Source organism: Astatotilapia calliptera, chromosome 11, assembly GCF_900246225.1.
Source record: "Astatotilapia calliptera chromosome 11, fAstCal1.2, whole genome shotgun sequence".
Classification (NCBI taxonomy): domain Eukaryota; kingdom Metazoa; phylum Chordata; class Actinopteri; order Cichliformes; family Cichlidae; genus Astatotilapia; species Astatotilapia calliptera.
This window is the reverse complement of record NC_039312.1, coordinates 4,994,969-5,022,202: the sequence shown is the minus strand read 5'-3', so window position 1 is coordinate 5,022,202 and position 27,234 is coordinate 4,994,969. Positions and strand designations below refer to the sequence as shown.

Here is a 27,234-nt window from a genome sequence, read left to right as displayed (position 1 = left end):
TCTGTCCTTTCTCTCTCTGCCTTCAGCTCTTTTTCCCTTCTCGCGTTTTATCTCCCTGCCTCTTTCTTCTCCTCCTTTCATTTCTGTGCTCTTTCTTTCTCTCTCCTTATCTCAGTAGCCTTTCCTTTTAATCCTTTCAGTTCCACTCTTTCCCTCACTCCGTCTCTCCATTTCAATTGCCCTGATCCTCTAAAAACCCCCCTCCCTCCCCCGTCTGTTGTTCTCTCCACCCAGACTGCCTTGTCAGTGGGGGTTGGCTATTAGAGCCGCAGTCACTAATTGAAATGGGTTCCCTCTGATAATGACTCGACACAGTGGAAATGTGTGGAATTGGATAGAAATGTGAGAAATGAAGAAATGGATCATGCCGTCAGAGTCTGAAGAGTTAATTGAGGTGAAGATCTCTGACAAAAGCTGGTGGATGAACCGGTGTGCTGAATGTTTTTCTGTTTGAGTGCAGGCTCCTTTCTTCCTCTTTACTGTAATTACATTGTAATGTCTGTCACAGCTAATTGGTGGCACGCTGGCGTGTGCCGTTGCTGCACCAGGATATCATTCATTTTAAATATGCAGCATGGTAACCATACTTCACTGTACGGAGCCTCGTCTCCCAGCAAAAGCTTGCGTGAAATCAGCGTATACAGAAATGATTGTTATGCAGAAAGCATCATGTGACTTGCTGTGAGGCTATAACTGGTTTACACTGTGACCAAAACAGAATAAACAAATGAAGGCTGTGTACAGGGTAAGGTCAGAACTGCTGAACTGTTAATAGACTCTGGGTATGACTCTAAAAATTACAGGTAATGAATTGGGATGGATGAATAATCACAGATAAGTCACTTGACAAATAAAATGAGAAACACTTGTTGCTTCCAGCCTCATTGCTCGTTTGATAGATTTGGATTTTGGATTGCAGGCCAGACGTGATAAGTAGTTTTTGCTGCTACAGTGTCATTAACTCACAAGGCTGACTGGTCATGAAAATGATTTTAATGATTAAAAAAAAAAAAGATTTTTAACGATGAGCTGCTGAATTATTCCCAAAAGCTCAAACAGAAGTTTTGTAGATCAAACAGTGACTCTGAGTTCATTGCACTGAACATCAGTTTGAGTGTTTGGTCATTTTCACGTTGTATGTGTATCAGAAAGATACTGGTATTAAGACTGATCGAGTTCCTGTTGATGCCAGCCAGCTCACAGCCAAGCTTTTATCTTTGTCCTCTCCTCGTGCATGTCCCAGCTCATTCACTCCTCTGTCTCGCTCTGTCTCTCAGGTGTTATATGCTCCGCAGGCGAGGGATCGCTTCACCGCTCCCTCCTTCATGCAGCGTGACCGCTTCAGCCGCTTCCAGCCCACCTACCCCTACCTGCAGCATCAGATTGACTTGCCGCCCACCATCTCTCTGTCGGACGGGGAGGAACCACCGCCGTACCAGGGACCCTGCACCCTCCAGCTCCGTGACCCCGAGCAGCAGATGGAGCTGAACCGCGAGTCGGTGAGGGCACCGCCCAACCGGACCATCTACGACAGTGACTTGATCGACATGGGAGGAGGCGGGAGTCTAGGAGGGGTAGGGGGAGGAGGGGCTGGGATGGGGGGCGGTGGCCCGAGGCCGCCCAGCAGTAACTCGGGCATCAGTGCCGCCAACTCCAGCAGCCACGGGCGTATGGAGGGCCCCCCGCCAGCATACAGCGAGGTGATAGGCCACTACCCTGGCTCAGCATTCTTTCTACACCAGCACAGCAATAACCAGAGGGTGGGGAGGCCGGGGGGGCTGGGGAGTAGGACAATCCAGCAGCAGAGCCAATCAGAAAGCACAATTGTACCTGCCAAGGCCAAGGACGGCCAACCAGAGGACTTGGTGTGAAGAAACAGGGAGGGGAGAGGTAGGGCAACCCACCCCAGACTGAGATCTGTGTCTCTCGTTCACCCCAGACCTCCTGTAAGCCGGGGTCTCTCTTATCGCTCTGTCTCTCACGTCCTCTCTCCACACTCCCATGCACAAACACACCAACTTTAGCTACAGAAACGAGCAAAGAGAGGAACCAACAACTGATCTCATTTCATCCATGCGCTAGCACTGCTGGGACAGGATGTACGCACTGTGTCCAGACTTTTTTTTTTCCTCCTTATTTTAAGAAAGAACCACACTGCTAGCACAGATTGAAACAGTTTTCTCTTTCACCCCCCCACTCCCCCTGGCGGCGATGCCGCTGTCCCCAGGAACTGAGGAGGGATCAGTTTTGGGGGGGTTTGTTGTTTTCTTCTTTCTTCATTGTTTTTCTGTTTTTGGACCGGGATCTGTGCACAAAGCGAGAACTGAGAATCAAGGACTTTACAGAGAACACAACGAAACAAGAGACTCACAAACCCAAATCTTAGTGCCAAGGTTCACAAGGAAGCAAAACAAAGGGGGGGATGACTTGTTTTAACATTGAAAACACAAAAGAAACGTTATCTCAAAGTTGCACTATCTTTTTGTTGTAAAAGAGAAGAGGGAAATGATGTTATGTTATAACAGCGATGTTTTTAATTTCCTGTCTTGTTTGTTTGTTTTTTGGCCTTTTTGTGAATGGACTGATTGACTGACTGAACTTTGGCTCCAAAGTTGTTTTAAACAATTGGGAGCAAAAACAAAAAAACAAAACAAAAAAACCCAACAACAACAAAAAAAACAACAACAAAAAAAACAAGTATTATAAGCTTATGTCCTTCCTTTTTTGAAAACCGCAAGAAATCCTTGTACCCAGCCTAAACATCTCTGTCTGCTTACACCACAGGCACAGTGAGACTTAGTAAGAGAATAACCTGTACTGCTTCATGTCTGCGTTCACATCATGGGGAGGGGAGGGGGGGGGGGGGTAATCTGCCTCATGAGCAGCTGCTGGATTGATGGTGTGTTATAACTAACCACCAGAGGAAGTGAGCAAAGATTAGAGTCCTAAACACAGCTTGGCTGGATTCAGTGGGATCCAGGCTCAGGTTTGTGAGATATCAGCCCAGCTGTTTTGATATCAAGTTTAAAAAAGAAAGCCCTCAGCCCCTGTTAAGGAGGGTCTGTCTAGCAGGTGGTCAGAGCAGATTCTTCTCATTTCAAATCTACCCTGACTGCTGAGTACCTGATGTTTCCTCTCGCCCCCCTTCCCTGCATCCAGGTCCACCGCCCTTCCCCAAATGCTCGTCTCAGACATCTTGCACAGTGCATTCTGCCAACAGCCACCACACTGAACTCGAACCCACACAGAAAAACACAAAATATGTGAAGAAGAAGAAGAAGGAGGGGGAAAAAAAAAAGAAGGCTCGACTCTCCGTCTTCACGTTTCTAAAGCCACAAAAGAATGACACAAAGTGAAGATTCCTGTCTGCGTCTGTCAGCACAGAGATCAGGTTTTTAAAGGAAAATTGTCTGTGGTCAAAGTCAAAGGGCTATGGGAGGCTCCTTTTTGTAAAAGAAACACAGAAAAAAAACCTTTTTGAAAATCTAGCCTTTTTCTCTGCTCATCGTTGCCTTCTCCTCTGCTCTTGCGCTTTATCTGTCTCTCTTTCCTGTTTGCGCCAGTCCCCCTCCCCCCTTTTCTAACGGCGTCTCCGGTAAACACTGTTCATCATCACTCCATCCATCCATCCGTGTGCAGAAAAAGTGTGATCAAATGATGCAGAGTCCGCCGAGCCCTTTAAAGTGGAGACTGGAGTGGAGTTCTCATTCGGCAGCGTGCTGGTGCAGCCCTCTCCTCACTGTATAAGTGTGTACACGTGTGCGTTTGTTGGTCAGACCTTTTAACAACACAGAAAAGCACTTAATGCTCCTGCAGGAGTTTTGTGTGTGTGTGTGTGTGTGTGTGTGTGAGAGATTGTAACTGAATGATTTATTAACTGACTCCAGTTTAAACATTCAAGGACATATTACTTCTTTAACACAGCTTCAGTTCAGCTTTCATCGGGATACAGTCGAGTGTCTTTCTTAAAAAGGCAGAAATGCTCCATGTTTGATTGTCACAGTGCAAAGGTGACATCACAGTGAGCCTCAAACAAAGTGTACGCATCCAGCAAACCCCAAAAAGGAAAAGCCCAGCTGGGATGATGATGATGTGAGTCTGTTTCATACTACGTACTGGTTCCAGGCGTGCTAGCAGTACAGCCTCAGCACGTTGGCGTGCACGCGGGACATGCTTGTTTTCTGAGTGAAGTGCAGTCTTTATAGTCCCTCCATGTATTAAATCTTTGAAAAACGAAAGCTCTGCTTTCTTTTCAAGATCAGAGGACAAGGTTGTATGAATTTGATGTTTTTTCCTACTCTCAGCAAATCCCATGAAAGTGTCTAAATACTTTTGTGACCTCCTCACCCCGTCTGTAGCACTCGGCACTAAGCACCAGTTCCATTCATTTCTGCTGAAGAGACACAATATTTAAAAGAAGCATTTGGCTCAAGGTTAAATTAGTGTGTTTCTTGTTAATGCCAAAATTCATCGTCGAAGAGCAATCGCTTTCACAGTCCACTGTTGTCACGATTTTAAAGCTCTGTACGTGGGAGTCATTATGACAGGTCTGTTAGTGGAGCCTTTTTAAAAAAATAATAATATCCAACCAGTGGATTTTTCAGCGTGAGGCTCACAGGGAGGTGGTGGGTGCAGCACCTGGACGCTGCACACGTGGCTCTAGTTAGATTTGGACTGGTTGAGGACTATTTTAAGCTCAAACACATTTGGTGCTCTAGTGGGCACTAGCACCCACAGGAAGGCTGTGTGAGTCCATGTAAACGGCTGCGTGCTGGTAATGAAGGAACATGCTTTCCGGTGCGACTCACTGTTATTCAACCACAGTCGAGCTCATGGGAATAACATGCTAACAATAACACGTTTGCAGATCATTTTTGTTTCAGGAAAATGTGTGAATTTGTTGCCAGGATGTTTCAGAAAAGCTGAAGAAGTTGCAGGATGTTTCACAGCTAACTGGCAACAGGTCCATAGCATCTTTGATTAGAAAGGATCGTCTTTCAGTAAAGACGGTTAGTGATACGATACTCTGAAGACTGCAACAGAAAACGTGTTTGTGCCCACGCTCGTGCCAGATGAAACCCTCAGTAATGCTGGGTGATGGAGCAACATGTGGTCCCACCCTGATGATCTTTCAGTGAAGCCTCTGCTTATTTCAGCAAGACCGTGCTTCTCATACCTATGGGATGAGCTGCTAGGTTCAAATTTAAGCGACACGTGTAAAATGTAGTCTGATCATTTGATATAATCTTGTTTAAACTGCTCATTTAAATTATTTCCATTAGGCTGTGTTGGGTTTGTAACATTTTACACTGAATCCCAGGGTGCACTGGGAACATGCAGTACTTATGAATCTTTTCATGGGATTTGTTGACAAGAAAAAATATAAAGTAACACCAGGCTGAACATCTTTTATCACTACTTGTCAGCGCACAACAAAGAAAAACTTGATGAGGTCTCGTATGACGAATACACAAACCTCTGTAGTATGAAATGAAATGTGTCGGTGTAGAACACCTGCTGCTGCCAGATGAACACGGGTGATTATTGGACGAGTGCAGCAGTGTTCGATGGCATCATGCCAAACAGCTGAGGTGGAAGCAGGAAGTGGTTCTTCATGTATGTTTGTCCCCCTCCTTCCACACTCATGAGTCACTTATAAGAAAGTTTCAGTCAGTCTGAACGGAAGCCCCGTCGGCATCGGTGTGTTTGAATGTCTCAGTGGTTATCAGCTGATTCTAAGGTTTTGTTGTGTGTGTGTGTGTGTGTGTGTGTGTGAGTGAGATCACATCGCTGCTATTGCTGTTGCTGCTGCTACTGTTGTTGCTACTGCTGCTTCTCATGCTCACCCCAACCCGCCCAAAGTCTTTGTATCACCCCCCCTCACATCAACCAGAAGGAGAGAAATCTGGCCCTTTGCAGTCAAACCCACAAGTATTGAGACATCAAGCCTTGTGTTCCAACACTTTGACTTCAGACGAGCAGAGGTGTGTTTACCTAGCAAAGATTGTCCCAACACTTTTGGCCTTTGACCTACTCCAGCCCCACATCTTCTTCCCCTGTTTTTTTTTTTTTAATGTATTTTTTCCTTCTTCTTTTTTGTTCTCTGCTTGTTCTTTCTGCGCAGTCATAGCTTGTAAATGGAGGATACAAAGATGAATTTTATGTTTTCTACAAGGAGGTTTGCATGTTACTATTATGTGAGTAAATAAGGTGCCTAACGTTCATGTTTGAGCAGACCACACCTCAGTCAGACTGCTGCTGGGAATCCGCGAGGGTGGCTTCATCGCCGCCTGTCTGGCAGAATAGAGAAGCAGAGTGCGAGGACGGCCAAAAAGCGATCCTTTCTGTCTTTTTTTAAAAAATTTTTTCCTCTCTCTAAAGTCTTGGACGGATGAGTCTGCTCCGACATTTAGGATTCTGGGGCGTTCTCACGCACCCACCCTCCCTCCCAATGAGCAACAGTGTGCCTGTTTCCAAACTTGCTGCTCCACCTTGAACTTTTTTTATTTTTATTTTTATTTTTGAGTGCGGCAGTTGCTCACCGGCCATTGTGCCAGACAGGACCGGTCGCTCCTAGAGAAGCCACTGAAGCCATTCCAAGCAGTAATGTGACCCGTGTGGAGCAGACATAGGAAACCCACTTGCACTCAAAAAGCTCCCACCTTCGTTGTGCCTCACTTCCAACGGTGCTTTTTTCAGTAGTCTGTCTTTCTTTATGTTTGTTTGTAAGGTGCTGTATATAACTTGAATATATTATGCACATATCCTACCCAATGGGTAGAAACCACAAAAAGATGTTGTGAATAATGTAATATAATGTATAGACGATATAAGAATTTTAAGAAGGCAGCATCAAATTTGTAAATGCCTACAGTTAAAAATGTGCTTTGTCTTTTTTTTTCTTTCTTTTTAAAAATAAGAAAACGTGGTTTGCAAAGTACGCTTAGAAAATGGTTGCAACACAAATACAAATTACTACTTAATAATAATATTTTGCTATGAATAGTCTGTTATGAGGACGAGAGAACCTCGGGATTAAGGACCCTTGTTGAGAGACGATATTCACGTGTTTGTCGGATTCTTCTGTCACAGTGCCAGCCATCATTTAGGCACTGGCTGATGATTTTTCTTTTGACCAACTAACAAATGTATAGCTCTATTATACAGATCTTTTAAGAAAACCTATATCTCACACACACACACACACATGAGAGCTGTCAGCACTTCTCCGTGATCTTGGAGAATGTGCTCCTCTGTACGTCTGATTTTTAGTTTTTGTAATTCTGCCAAAGTGTAAAAACTCGCTGAGCACACTGGGCTCTGCTTATTGGTCCGGCTGGATGTTTAGGCATTTCAGCTCTAGTTTTTAATTGCATGGTTGTCAAAGAGGAAAACCATCAATGGAGGGGAAGAAGGAAAAAAAATCCATTTAGTTTGGAAAGTTGCACCAGCATGGCACGAGCGAGGGGAAAACTCACTTTTTTTGTTTTTGTTTGTTTCCTCTGTTATTTTTCACGATTATTTTCTACATTATAATGTTATATGTGGCACAGTATATTAAAACAAAAGTCATGTTTAATCTGCAGTCATTTATTTACAGTATGTACTGAAAATAACTCCACTGTACAATAACCGCAGAGCATGTTCATTCTTATCTATAGACGATGTACATAGCAACGCGCCATGTTCTCTTTGAAGCACCAAATAAGTGGCAGTTGTGTAGTTTATATTTGGAAATGGTCTCTATTGTAACTTTGGCTGGCGTGCCGCTCGGCTCTCCTCTTCCTTTAATTTCAATTTAAAAGTTTTTCTTTCTCTTTTTCGTTTCCTGCACTAGCTTGAAGAATTAACGGGCTCAGACTGATCTTTTATTTGATTTCTCTCTTCGCAGTGCTCTCTCTCTCTCTCTCAGAAATGTGTACTTGACTGCTGACAAGACCACAAGTAGCTCTTTTTACTGTTCCTGATTTTAATGACGACGATATCGTGTCAACAGTTTGGTATTCTCTCAGTCTTGACAGCTAACATAGGACTGCTTCCATCATGGGTTTTGTAACATCGTTTAGCTTTCGTTACAAAAATGATTCTTCTTCTCCCCCCTCTGTGCTCAAATCTAGATATATATGGCTGTATTCAGTAACCATACAATGTGTGTGTGATTTTATATATATATCTATATAAATATATATATAATATAAAATACACACACATACACACAAACACAGAGGTAAAATTGTTGTGTATTTTTGCCTCTTTTTATTTAAGCAATTGTGATGTAATAGGTTTTAGGCCTAAGGTCTGTTATTGCAATACTTTTACAGAAAAGAAAAAAAAATCAAAAAATGTTGCTCTAAGTGCTGTTGTAGTCAAAGATTTTATGCTTGTACTTATGCTGTAGTCAAACTGCAGCGTAATGAATAAAACTTTAAAAGTGATTACTCTGTTGTTCTGCCTGTTTGTTCCTGTAGTCTTCTATAGATAATGAGGTTTTGTAATGTGATTACTGTGAAGTCAGTGTGGGCAGCCCTGCCACTCGGCTCTTTATCTGTCCTCGCTGAAGCGGCCAAATAACATGCGAGCAGGATTTAAGGCGGGTCAGCAGCTTCACGGCCTTATTAACCTGCTTTTCTGTGTTGCTTGGCAATGCAGGTGGAAGCCCGCCGCACGTACATGCAAAACACTGAGTAGGTTAATTGGTTGCTATGATACAATTAAGACACATGCGGTTCACATCGCATATTGCAGGACCGTGTTTTATATTTGAGTTTATCTGGAGTCTGTAAAGCATGTAGGCTACAGGCACCAGTGAGTCTTGAGAAAGAAGTCGTTTCAAGATTTTGTCAAGCTCTCAATTAAGTTTTAAACCACACATACACCTTTTGTCAGCATCACTGGTTTGGGCCACTACTATTCACGGAGACTTCAGATCCTTTCACTGCTCATCAAAACAACCTGAAGTTCAACACTACTCATGCTCAGGACCTCAGCTGTGTATCTGTGTATCTCTAAGGCAAACCACATGATTGATTGTCAGTACAGGAACCTTTACCATGAAAACTGACATCTTTAGGCAGTTTTTGTCTGGAAAAATCCGTATGAAGCCCCAAGACTTTCCAACCAGTCTTAGGCTTAACCCTTGTGTTGTCCTCGGGTCATTTTTGACCCGAAAAGAAATCTTTCGCCATCAAAAATGTGTTTTTTATTCATCAAATGGTCTGAAGATAACAGGAGTTATTCAGTACTATGCTATACATGATCGGAATAAGTTTTAAGTCATTTGATTTATTTATGGTTTTGGTTGTTATTGGATTTACTAACACCTGCTGTCCTCAGGGGTCAAAAACGACCCCAAAGTACAAAGTGTTGTAAAGGGTCACATTGTCACAACATACTGCTTTCAAACATCTTTGATCTTGGGTCACTGATGTGTGGGGTCAAGCAATGGTCATAACAACAACAGGCAACACAATGAGGAGGCGGGTGCTCTACATTCAGTTCAATTCAATTTTATTTATACAGCGCCAAATCACAACAGTCGCCTCAAGGTGCTTTATATTGTAAGGTAGACCCTACAATAATATATACACAGAAAGTATGAAAAAGTATTTTTTTTTACCATGTTGTGGATAGGAATGACCAGTAGAACAATGCACATATTGAAGGAAGTGAAGTGAAGGAAACCGATGAAGATGAGGAAGAATCTGAACTATGTTCAAGTAGGTTCTCAGGCATCCAGGACATGGTAGTCTAAGGAGCTTGGAAAGAAAGTGACTGGGCTTCTTGAAGTTTATCGAATTTTCAGAATGTGAAACTGAAATAGAAGATGTGTCAGAGGACTACACATCATCCATTTCAATTATGATGAAGACAAAGAATCAAGCAAGAAAGAGGAGTCAGCTGAGACAGAAATATTTGCAGTAATGTGAGGAAACATTGAGCTGGTCTTCTATTCTTGCCAGTGACAGACGATGCATGACTCTCATGCATCACAGAGAAAAGACAATCTACCACGGTCCAAGCACATATGCCAGGTCCCATACTCCTTCGATTGCTTTTCTACTCGAGCACTGAAAGAATTATACACCATGTATTATGCTTTTTAACTTTCACATGCCAATGGATGCATCATAGACCAAGTTGGGGTTCTGTAACTTGCCCAAGAACACCTTGGTAAGAACTCCAGCTTAGAGCACATAGAGATTGAACCAACAACCATCCAATTAGCAGATGACCTGCTCTACAGCCAACTCAATGACAAACAAGGAGGGACAACAACAGATGAAGAATAATGGAATGAATGCAGCTGTAGGCATATGTGGTATGTTGATTCTTACTGCCGTGCATCTATCCAGTAAAGTCGCTACAGCCAGTTTATGACATCCTGAGTCTGGTAGGGAAGTTTTCATGCTACCGTGCCTAACACAAGATTAATCATAGAATCTCAAAAGTGATATCATTTCATGATAAAGACACAATAGAAGATCATCGTTTGTGACACAAACGTGCTCCCATGAGGTGTATGGAACACATGGGTGTTTCTCCTGCTGTGATGTAAGATCCAGGTACTGATGTGACTGTATGAGCACCAAGTCCCATCAGAGGACTCTGTCCATTCCAACAGAACATCCCAAGTAAACTGGGGAACTATGAGATAAAAACATGGGCAGTATGTGATGCCAGGTACAGCTGTACATGGAACATAGTGTACGATGCTAAACTATCTGGCCCGCAGTCAGGGCATGCAAGTTGTCCCTAATATTACAGAAGGTTTCCAAAAGGAAACAATCACCTGTAACAACTTGTTTACTTCATATGCCCTTGGCCTGCAACTGCAGAGAAGAAAGCTGTCCATGATGGGACCAGTACAGAGGAATAAACCTGAGCTTCCTCCTGCACTTGTGGCAAATATGGGTGTTAACAGACCTCTCTGCACTGAATCATACTTGTTATTAATCTCTGTCTCTCTTCCACAGCGTGTCTTTTATCCTGTCTTCCTTCTCTCACCCAAACTGGCCGCAGCAGATGGCCCCGCCCCTCCCTGAGCCTGGTTCTCCTGGAGGTTTCTTCCCGTTAAAAGGAAGTTTTTCCTTCCCACTGTCACCAAAGTGCTTGTTCATAGGGGGTCATATGATTGTTGGGTTTTTCACTGTATGTACTATTGTAGGGTCTACCTTACAATATAAAGCGCCTTAAGATGACTATTGTTGTGATTTGTTGCTATATAAATAAAATTGAATTAACACTTGTAAGTGTATATTAAAATCTTTTACCACATTCGACTGCTCTGCTGTGGGCTATAAGGGTTTGGTATTCTTTGCATTTTCATCACGTTGATATCACATTTGTTGCATTTAAAAAGTTGAAGTAAAATAAGACGTTATCCAAAAAAGTATAATGTATACTATGTAGTATATATACTACTTGTACGGGATGCAACTGCTAAAACTGTCTTTTTGATGATAAATAAAACGTATAAATTAATGTCTTTTAAAAAATAGCAGCTTTTTAAATGTATATTTTTTTTATTGAAAGTTTTGTAATTATGACAGTCATCCACATGAAACAAACAAAAACAGCAAAAACAAAAACAAACGAACAAACAAACAAACATAATATACACACTGACAATAACATAATGGCACAGTGAAACCCTCAGATCTGCCCGGTCTGGGGGAGCTCCCCTCCACCTCTTTACAGGTCCCATGTCGTCAGGTTTTTGCTACTGTCCACGCAGCGCTTTACAGTCCATATCATCCCAAGGAAGGGTATTTCCAGTCTCTTTTATGAGCTGCCTTCTAAAAAACAGTGACCACGTCCTTAGCAGGCCTTCCTTCTTCCAGTAGTTGCGTGAAAATACTTAGTTAAGCTCTGGTTATATAACCCACCACCCATCATCCCACATTACCACCTTCAACAAATCTCTCCCACTTCATCCACTTTTTATGAAATTGGTTCATTTTGAGGTTAAAAAAAAATGTAAGTTTTTCCATTCTATATATTTCCTCCATCCCAACAGGATGTTTATCAAATATTTGTCCCTTAAGGAGGCTGCTGATGGGATATTGCCCAAATACGCAGTACAGAAATCCAAATTTAATTTGAGACCAGTCACCAAGTAAATTGATTCGACCACTTCACTCCAGTATGGTTGGATTATTGGGCATTTCCAAAATATATGAAAATGATCTGCCATGTTTCCCCCACAGTTTCTCCAGCAGTATCCATCTGTCAGTTGACCTTTTTGTTTGTATTTTATTTTGGGTGTTATAAAAAACCTAATAAAATTTTTCCACGTGAATTCCCTCCAATAACCCGAGCTAGTAGTTTCCATCTGTGTTCTACATATATTTAACCAACTGTCCTCTGATGTGTTGATTTTAGCCTCCGTCTCCCAATTAATTTTAATATAATTGGTTGATTGATCCTTAAGTGATTGTAGGTTCCGATAAAGTTTAGCAATCAATTTATTTTTAATCTGACCTTTATAAGCTTCTTTTATAACGGGGACTAGGCCTTCACTATGTTCTTCTGTAGTTTTTATATTACTATTGAAAAAGGACCTGACTCGGAGATATCTGAAAAAATCTTGGTTTTCCAAACCATAGGTGTCTCTTAATTTTTCAAAACTTTATAATCCTTCTTTTCCTAACAATGAGCAAAATGGTCCGATCCCCCTTGTTAACCAAGTTGTATAACGTCTATCTGTTTGTGCAGGGATAAATTCCTCATCATGTGTGACCCATCTGAGTTGTTTGATTCCAGCTCCTGATTTAAGACTTTCGCATTCATCAAACCATATCTTTAAAGGAGTTTTAGTCCATTCGTTTAAATTATTTTTCTGTTCCAAATCTAATTTTTTTAATCTCTGTTAAGATTCAAAAATTGAGGAAGGAGAGTACAAACCACCCATGGTCTGGAGGATCTTGGTCCAACAATGATTTTAATGAACACACGTGTGGGAGACAGCCAGTAGTCCTCGACTTAATCAAAGCATGAACAGATATTTTATAGCATCAGGGTTTGTTTACTGACGCCCCTTCATGCGTCACCGGTACATTTTATACATACACTGAAAAAAATATGTTGTTGGATTTACTTAATTCAATGGTGGACATTTGTTGCACACAGATGTTTTGCTTTGGCAGCAACTTAAACAATTGAGTTAAATTAACACAATTTATTCATGTTCAATAAACCTGTGCAATTTGTGTTGATAAAATGTGACTTAAACATGTTTTGATGAAGTAATTTGATCTCTTGGAATATTTTAATCCTTCACAATTTTCTCACGTTATCCCAACACGATTCAATAACTTTTACCCAATACTACTTGGTCACTTAAATACTACATGTTATCTTCAAATTACATTTTGCTATTATATTCTAGTATCAAATACACAATTTTCAAATGGAGGCCTTATAACAGATTGTATTGTTCTCTTCCAAGATGGTTGCTGGCATCCACTAGTAACCTTTCAAAACAAAATGTCTAATTTCACTGCATTGACAGTAGGTAAAGAATTAAACTGACATTACTCCTCCACTGAATCTACATAAATCAACAGTTAAATAATGTCAGTTCTTCCGTGTTCTCTGGAATCAATCACAGTAAAGAAATTAGACTGTTTCTTTTGAAAAATGTTGGGAAAGAACAAATCAAAACATTCTATTTAAGGCCTCTGACGTCAAGATTCAGTTAAACAACAATTATAACTAAACAATTTGAGGTAATGTTAGTTTCCATTAACATTAAATTAGGTTACTGAATTGGCAAACACCTTCCTATTAACACCTCCCATTTTACCCCAATAACTAAAGAAATTAGCACTTGCAGGTCAAAACCTTTATTCAAGAGACGCAAAAATAACATTGATACAGTGACTGTCAAAAATTACAGCACTGATCATACTGTGACATCTTGGTTCAAAACAGCACACTTAGAAATATTCAACGTTCTTTACTTCAAATGAATGAAACTGAAAATACCATTTCACACGACCCATATGGGATATTTAGACTGTATAACTGTTCACGCTACATCTCTTCACTAGTAAAAGAAAGAAAAAATACAAAGAGAAATTTAAAAATGCTGCCAAACAGACAAACAGAACTTGTACAGAGCAAAAGGAAAAACAAACAACAACAAAAAACGGCTTGTCCTCATGGCAGTTGCAGAGTATATAAAAATGAACCCTGCGATCCGTTCCTGGAATTGAGCTTCAAAAATGCAGCAGAACAAGTGTGAGATTTAAATGTCCTCTCACCTAGAGCTGGTCACCTCACATGCATAACAGTGAGCTTCGTTGCAGGAGCAGTTTTGTCTTAGTTGTGAGCTTTTCTTGAGAGCTGAGTTGCATCCAACTCCATTACCACCCTTTGAATCACCTCAAAAGTGTAGCAGAGTTGTGATGGGTAACTCATGTTGAAGGAATAAAAAAGGTCCAAACAGCATGGCTACTGCAAAGGTCACATTATCCAGATCTTGAAGAACAACATCAGAAAAGTCATTGCCTGGCGCATCTCTGGAGACAGATGTTCATTGTGGTTTTCTCAATCTGTGCAGTGGCCTCAGTCAAGTCCTGGTTAAACACAAAACATTTCTTTAAGATTCCTTTTTAAACTCCTCTCTTTTGAATCTACCAGTTCTAATGTTAGAGTAATTTAAACCAATGCAAGCAACATAGTAAATAGCTATAGCCAAAGAGTGGCCTGCCATGCTGCCATTCATGGTCTAACAGAGTTTCTAAGAGAGGGTGAAAAACATAATAATTTCAAATGCTTTACATTAGTTTTTGTTAGAAAGACACCAGCCCATCAGAAATCCAGGTTATGTCACTCAGAAGATGTTAGAATTTAGACTTTCAGCCCCACAATTTGGTTAGCTGTTGGTCAGTTGGTCATTTTTTCAAACAAAAGCTAATGTAAATATTGGTGGGATTTTCCTTTGTTCACTAGAATGACAAATTTAAAGTTTTTTCACACTGATGTGACCCCTAATACAGGGGTGGGGCCTCAAGGGGGGCGGCCGAGTTCACTACCAGGCCTCATGTGAACTTCAAATTATTAAAGAGGACTACTGGTCCTAACCAGTCCAATGAGGATCAAGTGGATAACTAAATGCATTTTTAAATGTTGCAAAGCCACAATCTACTCATAAAACACTCACCATGAACTCCTGCACCAAGATGTTGCAATTGTCTTTCACACAGATGCGGAGCACTTTGATGAGGGACTCCGAGCATTAATGTCATCCTAAAGTATTATAACAAAGAAAACAGAGATTTGTGAACTTTTCAGTAGCACAGAAGAAAATGATCCCAGACAAAAACTCTTGACTTTTTAAACCAGTCAACATGCAACACCAGCATCTACAAAGCAATATCAAAAGTTTCTGTTTGACATCAACTTTATGGATATATAGTTTCCAGAACATATATTTTTAAAAAAAGATAATTTTTTCTCAGTGGGCCAATAAATGCATGACGAAAATTATGGCATCCTTTTAGTGGAATCGGTACTCACAGGTAATAGTTGACTGTTTCAATGGATGTAGCATAAAAATCTTTTACTGACCTAATGCAATACATATACACTTTGTAGTTAAAGAATTTTAAAGTTCTTACTGTCATCATGGCAGCTACATCCTTTAGCTTTGTGCCCTGTTCCCCCGATCACTTTGCAAACACTTTCAGCAGACTGTCAGAGAGAAACTCAGCTCCGTCAGAAACCTTGACTGTAAAGGCATGGTTGGGATGCACTGGAATGCTGCATTTTATCTGAAATGACATAAAATTATTTTGAAATAACAGCAGGCACTGTGCTTGGTTAATCAGTAATGTTTTGTTGAATAAAAACTGTGTTTCCAGATCTTATGGGATTAAAAAAAATCCAAAGATGTTTGTTTCTGATTTGCAACCCAACAACCCACAAGTTACAACCTCATTTCAGTTCAAGTGTGCATTAATGCGAGTCCAGTAATCACCTTTCTGGCAATACATACAGGTATAAGTTAAACCTATGGCAGATTTTGGATCTCTCAGTTGTATTAATAGGGTGAGTATGCATGCACCTAATAATTATAAAAAACCTATTATAATTAAGTTACAGAAACGAAAATAGAATATACTTTCTTACCATAACACCTTGAACCCACAATCCATCAGCTGACTCCTGGTGAAATGCAGAATAGAGGTCATCTCTCAATGTGCAGCAAAAAAAACAAAAACAAAAGGACAGCAGGTGAGGGCAGGAGGGGTAGGGATGTAAGCTAGCATAATGCCGCTGATGATATTAGCTAAAGCTGTTCAATGTCCAAAATCTCACTAACACCACGGTGCAGTAAATACACAATGTAACTGAAGAGTCAGTTGACAAATCTATTCACACAGAAAACCAAATTATGTTATGAGTGCCTCGTAATTAGGTTTAATGTGATATTACGGCTCTTGTGCCAAAGACAAATTCAAATGAAAAAGCGCCAATTCTTTGACAACAGATAAAACAGCAAATAAGCTAACGGCTCTTTTTTAGCATGTTACATGGCGACACTCTAGACGTTTAACTACATTTGGCTGAAATATGGTAAACATTAATTCAAAAAATCAAGACATACCAAAAACGTAGAGTTGGCTGCTCGACTTGACTGAGATGGATGCCTTTTTTAAACCACGATCCAAAGCCCGCGAGATGAAATCACGCGTGGTTTCACGAGATTTAACGTTGCTATCTTATTGACTTACTTCACCTGAACATGATATGAACAATTTAATACACCCTTTCTGCATATCATGTAGTTTTTACACTATATAGTTACATTTAACTTTAAAACATGAGGCAATTGTGTTAAATGCATGCAAGATGCTTACATAAATCCAAGAGATGGCCAGTCCCTTTTTTTCAGTGTAGATCAGATCAACATCATCATGACTTTTCACCTAGAAAATCATCTTCTATTTTCATGGCTAGCCCTTCCTGTCTACCTTTCAGTTCTTGTCTTGTTCCTCTTTCTTGCCGAGACAACAAGGAACGGTTCCTCTTTTACCGAGACACTTTTGCAGTTACAACCAGACATGAGTAATCTCTCCTCTAAATAAATTTAACTCTATGTGTGTGTGTGTCACGACCTCACATGCTCTTTGTGTCACCTCTTCACCTGTTGCACTTCTGACCTTTTACCAGACCAGAGGCTCACTGAGACTATGTGTATGTCTTCTACTAAATAAATGTTTTAATCAAGAACCTCTACTTAAAAGCTTAATATAAAATGATCTGATATCTCCTAGTATTGTCTGTAGTGGTAATTTTAATTGTGTCACATCTAAATATTTCCATTTTGCTTCGTACGACGGATCACACCAATAAATTAAGTATCTTAATTGTGCTGCTTTAAAATAGCTTTCTAAGTTTGGGAGGGAAAGTCCACCCCATTCCTTAGGTAGTTGCAATGTTATATATCTAACTCTGGGTTTACAGCCCTTCCATACAAATCCCGAAATCATTCGGTTCCATAACGCAAATTGTTTGGCTGGTACGTGTACCGGTATAGATTGAAAAAGGAAAAGCAGAAGCGGAAGTATATTCATTTTGGTCAGGTCGATCCTATTATACAGATCAAGCGGCAGTAGGCTCCACCTTTGAATGTTTTCTTTCAATTCCCTTGTAATTGGTGAGTAGTTTATTTCATAGATTTCTGTCAGTGTTTTGGGAATCTTAATACCTAAATATTTAATCATTTTATTATTCCAATTGAATTTAGAGATACTTTTGATCTTTGTTGTGGGTACATAATTGTATGTGATCACCTGTGTTTTTTGAATGTTTATTTTATATCCGGAAAGTTCTCCAAACATTTCCATCTTTGACCATAACTTAGGTAAGCTTCTTTCTGGGTCTGTGAGGGTCAGCAAAATATCATCTGCATATAAACCCGTTTTATATTCCGTATCCATATCCCTTTCATTTGTTCATCCTCCCTAATAGCTTGCGCCAGCGGTTCAATAAATAAAGCAAACAAGGCTGGGCTAAGCGGACATCCCTGCTGACATCCTCTCTGCAAGTCCACTACTCCAGTTAAGCTCCCATTTATTTTTATTCTTGCTGAAGGTAAATAATATAAATTTTTAATCAGTTGAATAAAAGGGTCTCCGAAACCAAACCGCTCCATAACCAAAAATAAGTAATCCCACCGGACGGAGTCAAACACCTTTTCTGCATCAAGGCTTAATGCAATTGATGCCCTTTGGGATTTATTCATATAATCCATTAAATGTAAGGCACGTCTTATACTGTCTTGTATCTGTCTGTTTTTGAGAAATCCTGTCTGATCTTCATCAATAATTTCTGGTATTGTATTTTTAAGCCTTTCTGCTGTTATTGAGGTGAATAATCTATCATGTTGGTGACTCCCCTCCCTCCAACACAGTTAAAACATTTTAATAATAGCGGTGATAATAACTCTCTAAAGGTTTTATAATATTCTGATGTAAATCCGTCCATACCCAGCATCTTGTTTTTGTTTTTGCAATGGCTTTATCCAGTTCTTGTTTAGTAATTTGTTGCATTAGTCTTTTGTTTTGTTCCCGTCCAATATTAGGTAAATCCAGAGAATGCAAAAATTTCTGAATGTTTAGAGGGTCAGCCCCTTGTGTCTCTGAATATAATTAATTTTTTATAATAGTTTTCAAATGAGTTTTGTATTTCTTTAGCAGTGTAACACATTTTTTGAGTCTCTTCATCTTTTATACTGTAAATTCTCTTTCTTCTTGCTGTTTTTTTAATTCCCCAGGCCAATAGTTTCTTTGCCCTGGGCCGTAATCATAATACTTTTGCTTAACAAATCTAGCTTTTAGTTCTTCTTGTCTATCGAATATATCATTTAATTTCCGTTTTGTTAAATTTATCTCTTCCAATGTTTGAGAGTCTTTAACAGTGGCGTGTTTAGTCTCTAAATTCTTTAATGTAAGTAGTAACTCATTAATTTGCATTTGTTTCTCTTTCTTTTTGTACGAGTGTGAAGTAGCATAACTGTTCCGAAGGATTAAAGAAATCTGAGCTGGCAGCAATCACTTCAGAGTGTCGGGTCAGAACACTTGCAAATGTTCAGATGTGAGAGGAACAAACAGGCAGAGTCCAGGAATAAAGTTGTCATTCTTTGTATTTCCAATTGAGAATGTGCCCGCAGCTGGGCGAGAGAGTGTGTGTGTGTGTGTGTGTGTGTGTGTGTGTGTGTGTGTGTGTGTGTGTGTGTGTGTGTGTGTGTGTGTGTGTGTGTGTGTGTGTGTGTGTGTGGGGTACCTGCAGACAAAGCATAATAATACAAATCAATTAGGAATCAGATTACATAATAAACATAAAGATACAACTGAGGTGTACTCAAGTACAGTATATAACTAAATAAGCTGACATTATACTTCAGCCTGGTTACATAAACTTAAAGTCAGACATTATGCATCAACACACCGCATAAAACTATGCACTGAAGGCAACTTTACATCGGTTTATCATCTGTTACACAGAGCACAGAATCAACAACACGATAACAACGAATCTCTCTGCTAGAAGCTAATTAGCAAACAAATCTGTTATGCTAGCAAACTGCCACTTGTACATAACGTCACTTAAACAGAAGCAGAAACTGCTGGTAAGTCATCAAATACACTCATGGCTGAACACCAACATAACTGAGTGAAGTAAAACATTGACTTACGGTCTTATGAACGCACACACTGTCCGTTGTTTGGCTGCCGTTTGTCTCTGAACTAAAGTTGCGGACATGCACCCCGATGGTGCATTCAGGGGGCATAGGAAATCCCATACACAAACCTAACCCTTTTGTACAGCCGCCCCCAAATTGTGTCTCCACCTCTTACGACTGAGCAGCTCGGATTCTGGATAGAACACTTGGGGTAGAGAGCAATCTGGCCGCCCCATCAACAAAGAGTAGGGCGTGATGGGATCTGGGTCTGCGATGTCTGAAGAAACATAACCCAAAGGCCTGGAGTTGAGTATACTCTCCACCTCAAGCAGGACAGTCTTCAGCACTTCCTCTGACACTATCTGCGCTCCCAACGTGGTGCGCAGAGCGGTTTTCACGGATCGCACCTCTCTGATTTAAGTAATGTGAATTCTCTCGGGAAGCTCTCCATCTGAGAATGTCTAAGCAGGGACAGCTCTGCCCTTTTAAAGTCATCAGCATCAGGGTGACTGGTGTCATTAGCCGCCCCGTGCATCAATCGAGCAGTGGCTTTCAGGAGTTCCTCATATGTGCTGAACTGTTTGATGTCAGGTATCGCTGGACTAGCGGATCCAGTAAGCAGACCACAGAACACTGGCTTCTTCAGTTCCTCCACTTCCTCCTTAGCTTCTCTCACCGGTGCTTGTGGCCAAAGGCTGGGTGGCAGCTGAAGAAATGGTGGCCCCCGGCTCCAGCGATTCTCACCAGCAAGCTGAGCCACAGTTTTCCCTCTCGTGATATCGTCTGCTGGATTGGTTCCTGAGTCCACGTACCGCCAAGATGCTGCAGCAGAGAGTTCTTGTACCTCTGCAACTCTGGTTCCCACAAATACTTTATATCTGCATGAATCTGAATGGAGCCAGTTAAGTACTGTAGTCGAGTCTGTCCAGAACACCACATCTTGGATGTCAAGGGTCAGTTCTTTCTTCAGAACAGAAGCCAGCTGTGCTCCTGTAAGGGCTCCACACAACTCTAGCCTTGGAATTGAGAGTTGCTTCTTGGGTGCAACTCTCGACCTCGCAGCCAAGAAAGCCACCTGGACCTTTCCTTCTCCTTGGTCGGTGCGTAGATATGCCACAGACCCATAGGCAAGCTCAGAGGCATCACAGAACACATGAAGGCTTCGATGGCTGTGACTACAATCCGAGCGTGAGTCAGTGTAGCATCTCGGCAGCGTTATCTGTGAGAGCTGGCCGAGTTCACTTTCCCACAAACGCCAGGCGTGGAGCAGATTCTCAGGTAAGTGAGGATCATCCCATCCTCTTTTCTTGTCCCAGAGGTGTTGCACGATGACCTTTGCCCTGGTCGTATATGGAATAAGAAACCCGAGAGGATCATACTGCTGGGCGAGCAGCCGATAAATGTTGCGCATTGTTGGCTCTGAACTGACGCTCTGCTGATGCTTGTACCGGAGTGCATCAGTCTTACAGTGCCATACGAGTCCTAGAGTGCGCTCTTGAGGATTGGCTGACTCCTGGGAGAGCCAGAGAACGCTACCCTCTGACTGGGACTCAACTGGTAGGTGGCTGATGACCGTGTGGACATTGCTAGCCCATTGTCGTAGTTCAAATCCACCCTCCAAGAGGAGAGACTGCAGGCGATCCACCAACTTCTTGGCTTGGCCTTCTGATGGGAGGCTCTGCAAACAGTTGTCAACATAGAAATTACGTTCTATGGACAGACGAGCATCCTCTCCTGGCTCAGTGTGTTTCTGGACATGATCTTGAAGTGCAAAGGTAGCGCAGCACGGACTGCATGTAGTCCCAAAGGGAAGCACCTGCCATTGGTAGATGGTGGGTTTTTCGTCTACCTTCATGTCTCGCCACAGGAAACAGAGAAAGGGTTTGTCCTCATCTAGCAGACGGACCTGATGGAACATCCCCTTTATGTCACTGCTGAAGGCAACTGGGTGTTCCCTGAACCTGAGAAGGACTCCCAACAGGCTAGCTCCCAGTGTAGGCCCTGGAAGAAGGCAGTCGTTCAGGCTCTGACCCTTGTAGGTGAAGGAACAGTTGAACACTATCCTGTCCTTCCCGTTGTGGTGCACCATGTGATGGGGGATAAACCATGAACCGTTACTCACTGCGGCCTCTTCCAGTGCAACAGCTGTGACGAAGCCAGCCTGCAGCAGATTTTGGATTTCCCGAGAGTAGGCAGCTGCCTTCTGTGGTTCTCTGGCAAGTCGTTTCTCTGTACCACGAAGCTGGGCCAAAACTGCCTCTGGTGTAGCACGAAGAGGGGGAAGATTCTTCTTCCACAGTAGTGGGGTGGCGTAGCGATTTACTCCATCAATTGTTACTCGAATTGTCCTTTCCTCAAGTCTCTGAATGGCCTCAGCGTCTTGTCGGGACCTGGTAATGAGCCGCTCACTCCGGTATGGCAAGGTATCCATCTTCCAGAGTCTCTCAACATGGCTGAAGAGCTCAGCTTCTGGTGAGGCCCCAGAGGTGAAGAGACACTGCTGTGGGGTTAGCCGCTGACGTAGGAATCTCGATGGACCCTGTAAAGTCCATCCAAGTCGGGTGTGCACAGCTGCAGGTCCACCTGGAGGGCCTAGACGTACTGGCTCCACAAGAGTGAGAAGATGTGGATTATCTGACCCAATAAGCAGAAGGGGCTGTACTTCCTTTATGTCTGGCAGTGGCAGGTGCTTAAGGTGATGGTACCGCTCCTGTAATGCTCTTATAGGGTAACTATGGCGTGCTAGGCCAAGTTCTTTTGCTGTGAAGGCTTGGTGGATCTGGAAGGACTTGTTAGGCTGTGAGGCAGGAGAAAGGGAGAATGACACAGCAGCACCATGGATGGTACAGCTATCTTGACGGACAGTGCGGAGTGCCAGGTCCTCAGCTTCCCCGTGCAGCCCCAAGCAATCAGCCGCTTCATGCAGAAGTATGGTACGCTCTGATCCATCATCCAGTATAGCATAGGTTTCAACCATCTTGGTACTGCTCCTAATGATGACACGACTTAGCTTGAGTAGCACCTGACTGCTATTGGTTTGCCGGTCTACGTACAGTGTCTCAGAGGTGGAACTTACTAAGCATGTGCTTTCCTCTGGTGCACTGGTTGAACCAGAGGCTGTAGCATCTGGGCTGGTATTGACATCATGAAGAACTTCAAGATGTCGGCGCCCACATGGTTTACACTTGGCTTTGAGGTTACACATAGCTGCTTGATGATCACGGGCGCATCGCCAGCACCTCTTATTCACCTTGATCCACTCTGTCTTCTGCTCCTTCGACAAGAGTTTGAAGTTACTGCACTGATTCAGGTAATGCTGCACTGTATTACAGAATGGGCAGTACTTCTTGGGCCTTTCTTGTGTCGCTGACATGTCACCTTCCATCTTTCTCCTGGGCTCACTACCATGGAGAATGGTGGCAGCCTTCTGAAACTTATGCTCAGGACGTCTCTCCTTTCGTGAAACTTGCCTCTCCCTGTCAGAGTGGCCACAATATTGGTCTCCAATTACCTGGACACGCACCTCATACTCAAGCCATTCAGCCAGATCAAGCAGTGTTGGTATAGGAGTGTTGATGGGATTGACAAATCTCTGGAAATTTGCTCTTAGGTCATAAGGTAGCTTAGCTAAGAGGCGAGATACGTGTGAGCCACACCTCAACTCTGTCCGACCTTGTTCTCCCAACTGGTGTAACATACCCACTAGCGCACGGACTTGTAGTGCGAAAGACTTGAAGGCTCTGATGTCACCACTCCTAATGTTGGGTCCATCCATCAGTTTGGTAATCCTTTTTAAGGCCAGATGTTGAGGTTGCCCATACATTTCTGTAAGTGCTCTCATGGTGTCAGCAAATGGGAATGGACTGTTACTGTATGAGTCAGCTACAAGTAGTGCATCTTCACACTTAAGGTGATCTGTCAAGATCTGGAACTTGAAGTGTTCAGGAGCATCAAGTGGAAGTATGTTATCTAGAGCTAACTTTAATCTTGCAAACTCACGTGGGTCCTCGTGCACAAGGTCGGGGATCGTTGGTTGAGGTCCACGATAAGTCTCTATCTGTTGGGCTCTGCTGAGAGAGAGTGGTGTCTGAGGGCACCCACCTGGTTGCAGGTGATCGGGTGGACACTGTCGGCGGTCATCTGGATAGTTACCACAGCGCCTGTACGGATAACTCGAATCCTGATACCCATATCCATAAGATAAGATAAGATAAGATAACCTTTATTAGTCCCACACGTGGGAAATTTGTTTTGTCACAGCAGGAGTGGACAGTGCAAAAGTTATGAGGCAAAAATTAGAATACAATAAGAATAAATACAGTACACAACTGTACAGAATACAATAAAATAAAATACTATATACAGTAGAATAAAATAAAATAAATATACAATAAGATAAAAATAGAATACAAATACAAATACTATATACAACTGAGTAAAAATACAACGATGACAGAAAGGATTATTGCACTTAGTATTATTGCATATGTATGGATGTGTGTGCTTGATCAGTTAAAGTCTTTATTATGGAGTCTGACAGCAGTGGGGAGGAAAGACCTGCGAAATCTCTCCGTCCCACACCGTGGGTGCCGCAGTCTCCCACTGAAGGAGCTGCTCAGTGCTGTCACAGTCTGCTGCATGGGGTGGGAGATGTTGTCCATCAGGGATGACAGCTTAGCCACCGTTCTCCTGTCACTCACCACCTCCACTGGGTCCAGAGGGCATCCTAGAACAGAGCTGGCCCTTCGGATCACCCTGTTCAGTCTCTTCCTGTCCCCAGTAGAGATGCTGCCGCCCCAGCAGACCACGCCATAAAAGATAGCAGAAGCCACAACAGAGTCATAGAAAGTCTTCAGGAGTGGGCCCTCCACTCCAAACGACCTGAGTCTCCGCAGCAGGTACAGCCTGCTCTGCCCTTTCCTGTAGAGGGCGTCTGAGTTATGAGTCCAGTCCAGTCTATTGTTCAGATGAACACCAAGGTACCTGTAGCTGTCCACAGCCTTAATGTCCATACCTTGGATGTTCAGTGGTTGCAGTGGAGAATGCTTGTGCCTGCGGAAGTCTACCACCAGTTCCTTGGTTTTACTGGCGTTGATCTGGAGGTAGTTCAGCTGGCACCAGTCCACAAAGTCTTGGGTCAGACCTCTGTACTCCTTGTCGTCCCCATCAGTGATGAGGCCGACTATTGCAGAGTCATCAGAGAACTTCTGCAGGAAGCACTGGGTGGAATTGTGGGAGAAGTCTGCAGTGTAGATGGTGAAGAGGAACGGAGCCAGAACCGTTCCCTGTGGGGCCCCCGTACTGCAGACGACCCTGTCCGACACACAGCCCTGAGTCCTCACATACTGTGGTCGGTCGGTGAGGTAGTCCAGGATCCAGGTAGTGAGGTGATGGTCCACTCCAGAGTTCACCAGCTTGTCCTTTAGAACCGAGGGAAGAATAGTGTTGAAGGCACTGGAGAAATCAAAGAACATGATTCTCACAGTGCTTCCAGCGGTCTCCAGGTGAGCGAGGGAACGATGTAGGAGGTGAATGACGGCATCATCCGCTCCAATGCCAGGCTGGTAGGCAAACTGAAGTGGGTCCAGTGATGAGCTTATTAGGCGCCGAAGCTGAGCCAGGACCAACCGCTCCAGGGTCTTCATCAGGTGGGATGTCAGAGCCACCGGCCTGTAGCTGTTGAGGTCCTTGGGGCGTGAAGTCTTTGGCACTGGTACAACACAGGAGGTTTTCCAGAGCTGTGGGACTCTTCCCAACCTCAGGCTCAGGTTGAAGAGGTGCTCCATCACCCCACACAGTTGGTCCGCGCAGGACCTGACGACCCTCGAGCTGATGCCATCTGGACCCGCTGCCTTCTTGCCATTAATCCTCCTCAGTTCCCTCCTAACCTGGGTGGTTGAGAGAGACAGGCTGGAGCCTTGTGTTGAGTGTGTATTGGATGCTGCAGTTGGGGGTGGGGGGGAGTGAGCAGGGTGAATAGGGGAGGTGTGAAGTGTCTGAGTGACTGTCAGGGCAGCTTGGGTGACCAGGGGTAGGATACCTGTCATCTTGTCTGTAGTATGGATCATCTTCATAGCAGGCCCCTAGCTTTGGCAATCTAGGAGGAGTGGCAGGCTGACTGCAGTTCCTGTGGCGACGAGCATACACCTCATCAACCCTTCTTTGTTCTGCATGATATGGTGACCGTCCCCTTGCTGCTGACGCTGGAAGTGGAGGGAGCATCTCACCTGGTGTCATTGGTGAAAGAAAATCTTGAAATTCAGGGCATGAGTCGACTGAAGGTGATGGTGACTGTGCGCTGCGCTCCCTGTCAAGATCTGCGTCATTTAGACTGTGAGTGAGCTCCTCAATCAGGCCATGCTGGCTGTCCTTTGGATGTTGAGACTCATCCCCAAATGGCACCTGTGGAGCACTTTCAGGCTGATGTGGGCTCTTCTGACCTTTGATTGGCACCAGCTTACTAGTGTGGGCAGGTGTGGTTGACGTCCCATCCTCACAAAGTCCAGACCGTGATGTGGCATGCTGTGGAGCTAGTACAGGTGAGCTAGAGATCAATTCTGTCAGGCGTTGCACATCTAGTCGGAGTTGATTGTGTTCCTCTTTCATATGATGACTATATTGGAGAATTTCAGGATGAGTAGAATGCTTGCCCTGATCATCATGTGAGAGTCGGTTCTTAGCGAGGTCATCCACTTCATAGTTCTGGAGGTATGATGGCAGCTTGCTATGTCTGTGCGGACGGTCAGACTCTCTGTATGGGTATCGGTCTTCCATTCTGAACATATAAGGCTGAAGCAGTTGCTCACCTCCGGCTCGAAGGACCAATTTTTCCGAAGGATTAAAGAAATCTGAGCTGGCAGCAATCACTTCAGAGTGTCGGGTCAGAACACTTGCAAATGTTCAGATGTGAGAGGAACAAACAGGCAGAGTCCAGGAATAAAGTTGTCATTCTTTGTATTTCCAATTGAGAATGTGCCCGCAGCTGGGCGAGAGAGTGTGTGTGGGTGTGTGTGTGTGTGTGTGGTTTCTGCAGACAAAGCATAATAATACAAATCAATTAGGAATCAGATTACATAATAAACATAAAGATACAACTGAGGTGTACTCAAGTACAGTATATAACTAAATAAGCTGACATTATACTTCAGCCTGGTTAGTCAAAGGAGCTTGCAAAGAAAAGCGTCTGGACTTCTTTAAGTTGCTTGAAGACGTTTCACCTCTCATCCGAGAAGCTTCTTCAGTTCTAAGGTCCAATGGTGGAGAGTCCCAGATATAAACCTAGTGGGAGTAACCCCCCACAGAGGGACAAAAGGACCCCCTGATGATCCTCTAGTCGCCTGAGCCAAGGTGTGAAACTGTGCGTGGGTCCAAATCAGCCAGAGTTTCGGGTGTGTTCATTGTGAAACCTGGCCCCACCTTATCATGCGAATTCCTGAGGTCAGATGGCCCAGGATGTGGCCTGGTTACATAAACTTAAAGTCAGACATTATGCATCAACACACCGCATAAAACTATGCACTGAAGGCAACTTTACATCGGTT

The 27,234-nt window shown here is 43.0% G+C and overlaps 2 protein-coding genes across 4 annotated transcripts in view; one reads left to right on the top strand and one right to left on the bottom strand.

Moving 5' to 3' along the window:
* Nucleotides 1-2,860, top strand: part of ldlrad4b (low density lipoprotein receptor class A domain containing 4b) — a 258,527-nt gene extending 255,667 nt beyond the window's left edge. For all 3 annotated transcript variants that reach the window (XM_026185856.1, XM_026185858.1, XM_026185859.1), the window contains one exon: nt 1,278-2,860. In XM_026185856.1, coding sequence (XP_026041641.1) covers nt 1,278-1,871 — 594 coding nt within the window. In that variant the 3' untranslated portion in view covers nt 1,872-2,860. The remainder of the gene's footprint in view (nt 1-1,277) is intronic.
* A 16,402-nt stretch (nt 2,861-19,262) lies between these two features.
* LOC113032234 (uncharacterized) lies at nt 19,263-23,914 on the bottom strand. Its single transcript, XM_026185003.1, has 2 exons — nt 19,706-23,914; nt 19,263-19,293 (listed from the first exon to the last, which is right to left on the bottom strand). Exon 1 carries the CDS (start codon nt 23,532-23,534, stop codon nt 20,088-20,090), a length of 3,447 nt encoding a protein of 1,148 aa, XP_026040788.1. The 5' UTR covers nt 23,535-23,914; the 3' UTR covers nt 19,263-19,293; nt 19,706-20,087.
* Nucleotides 23,915-27,234: the final 3,320 nt, after the last annotated feature.

Coding starts and splice junctions, on each gene's coding strand:
- LOC113032234 (XM_026185003.1), bottom strand. CDS start 23,534: ATGAGAGCACTTACAGAAATGTATGGGCAACCTCAACATCTGGCCTTA.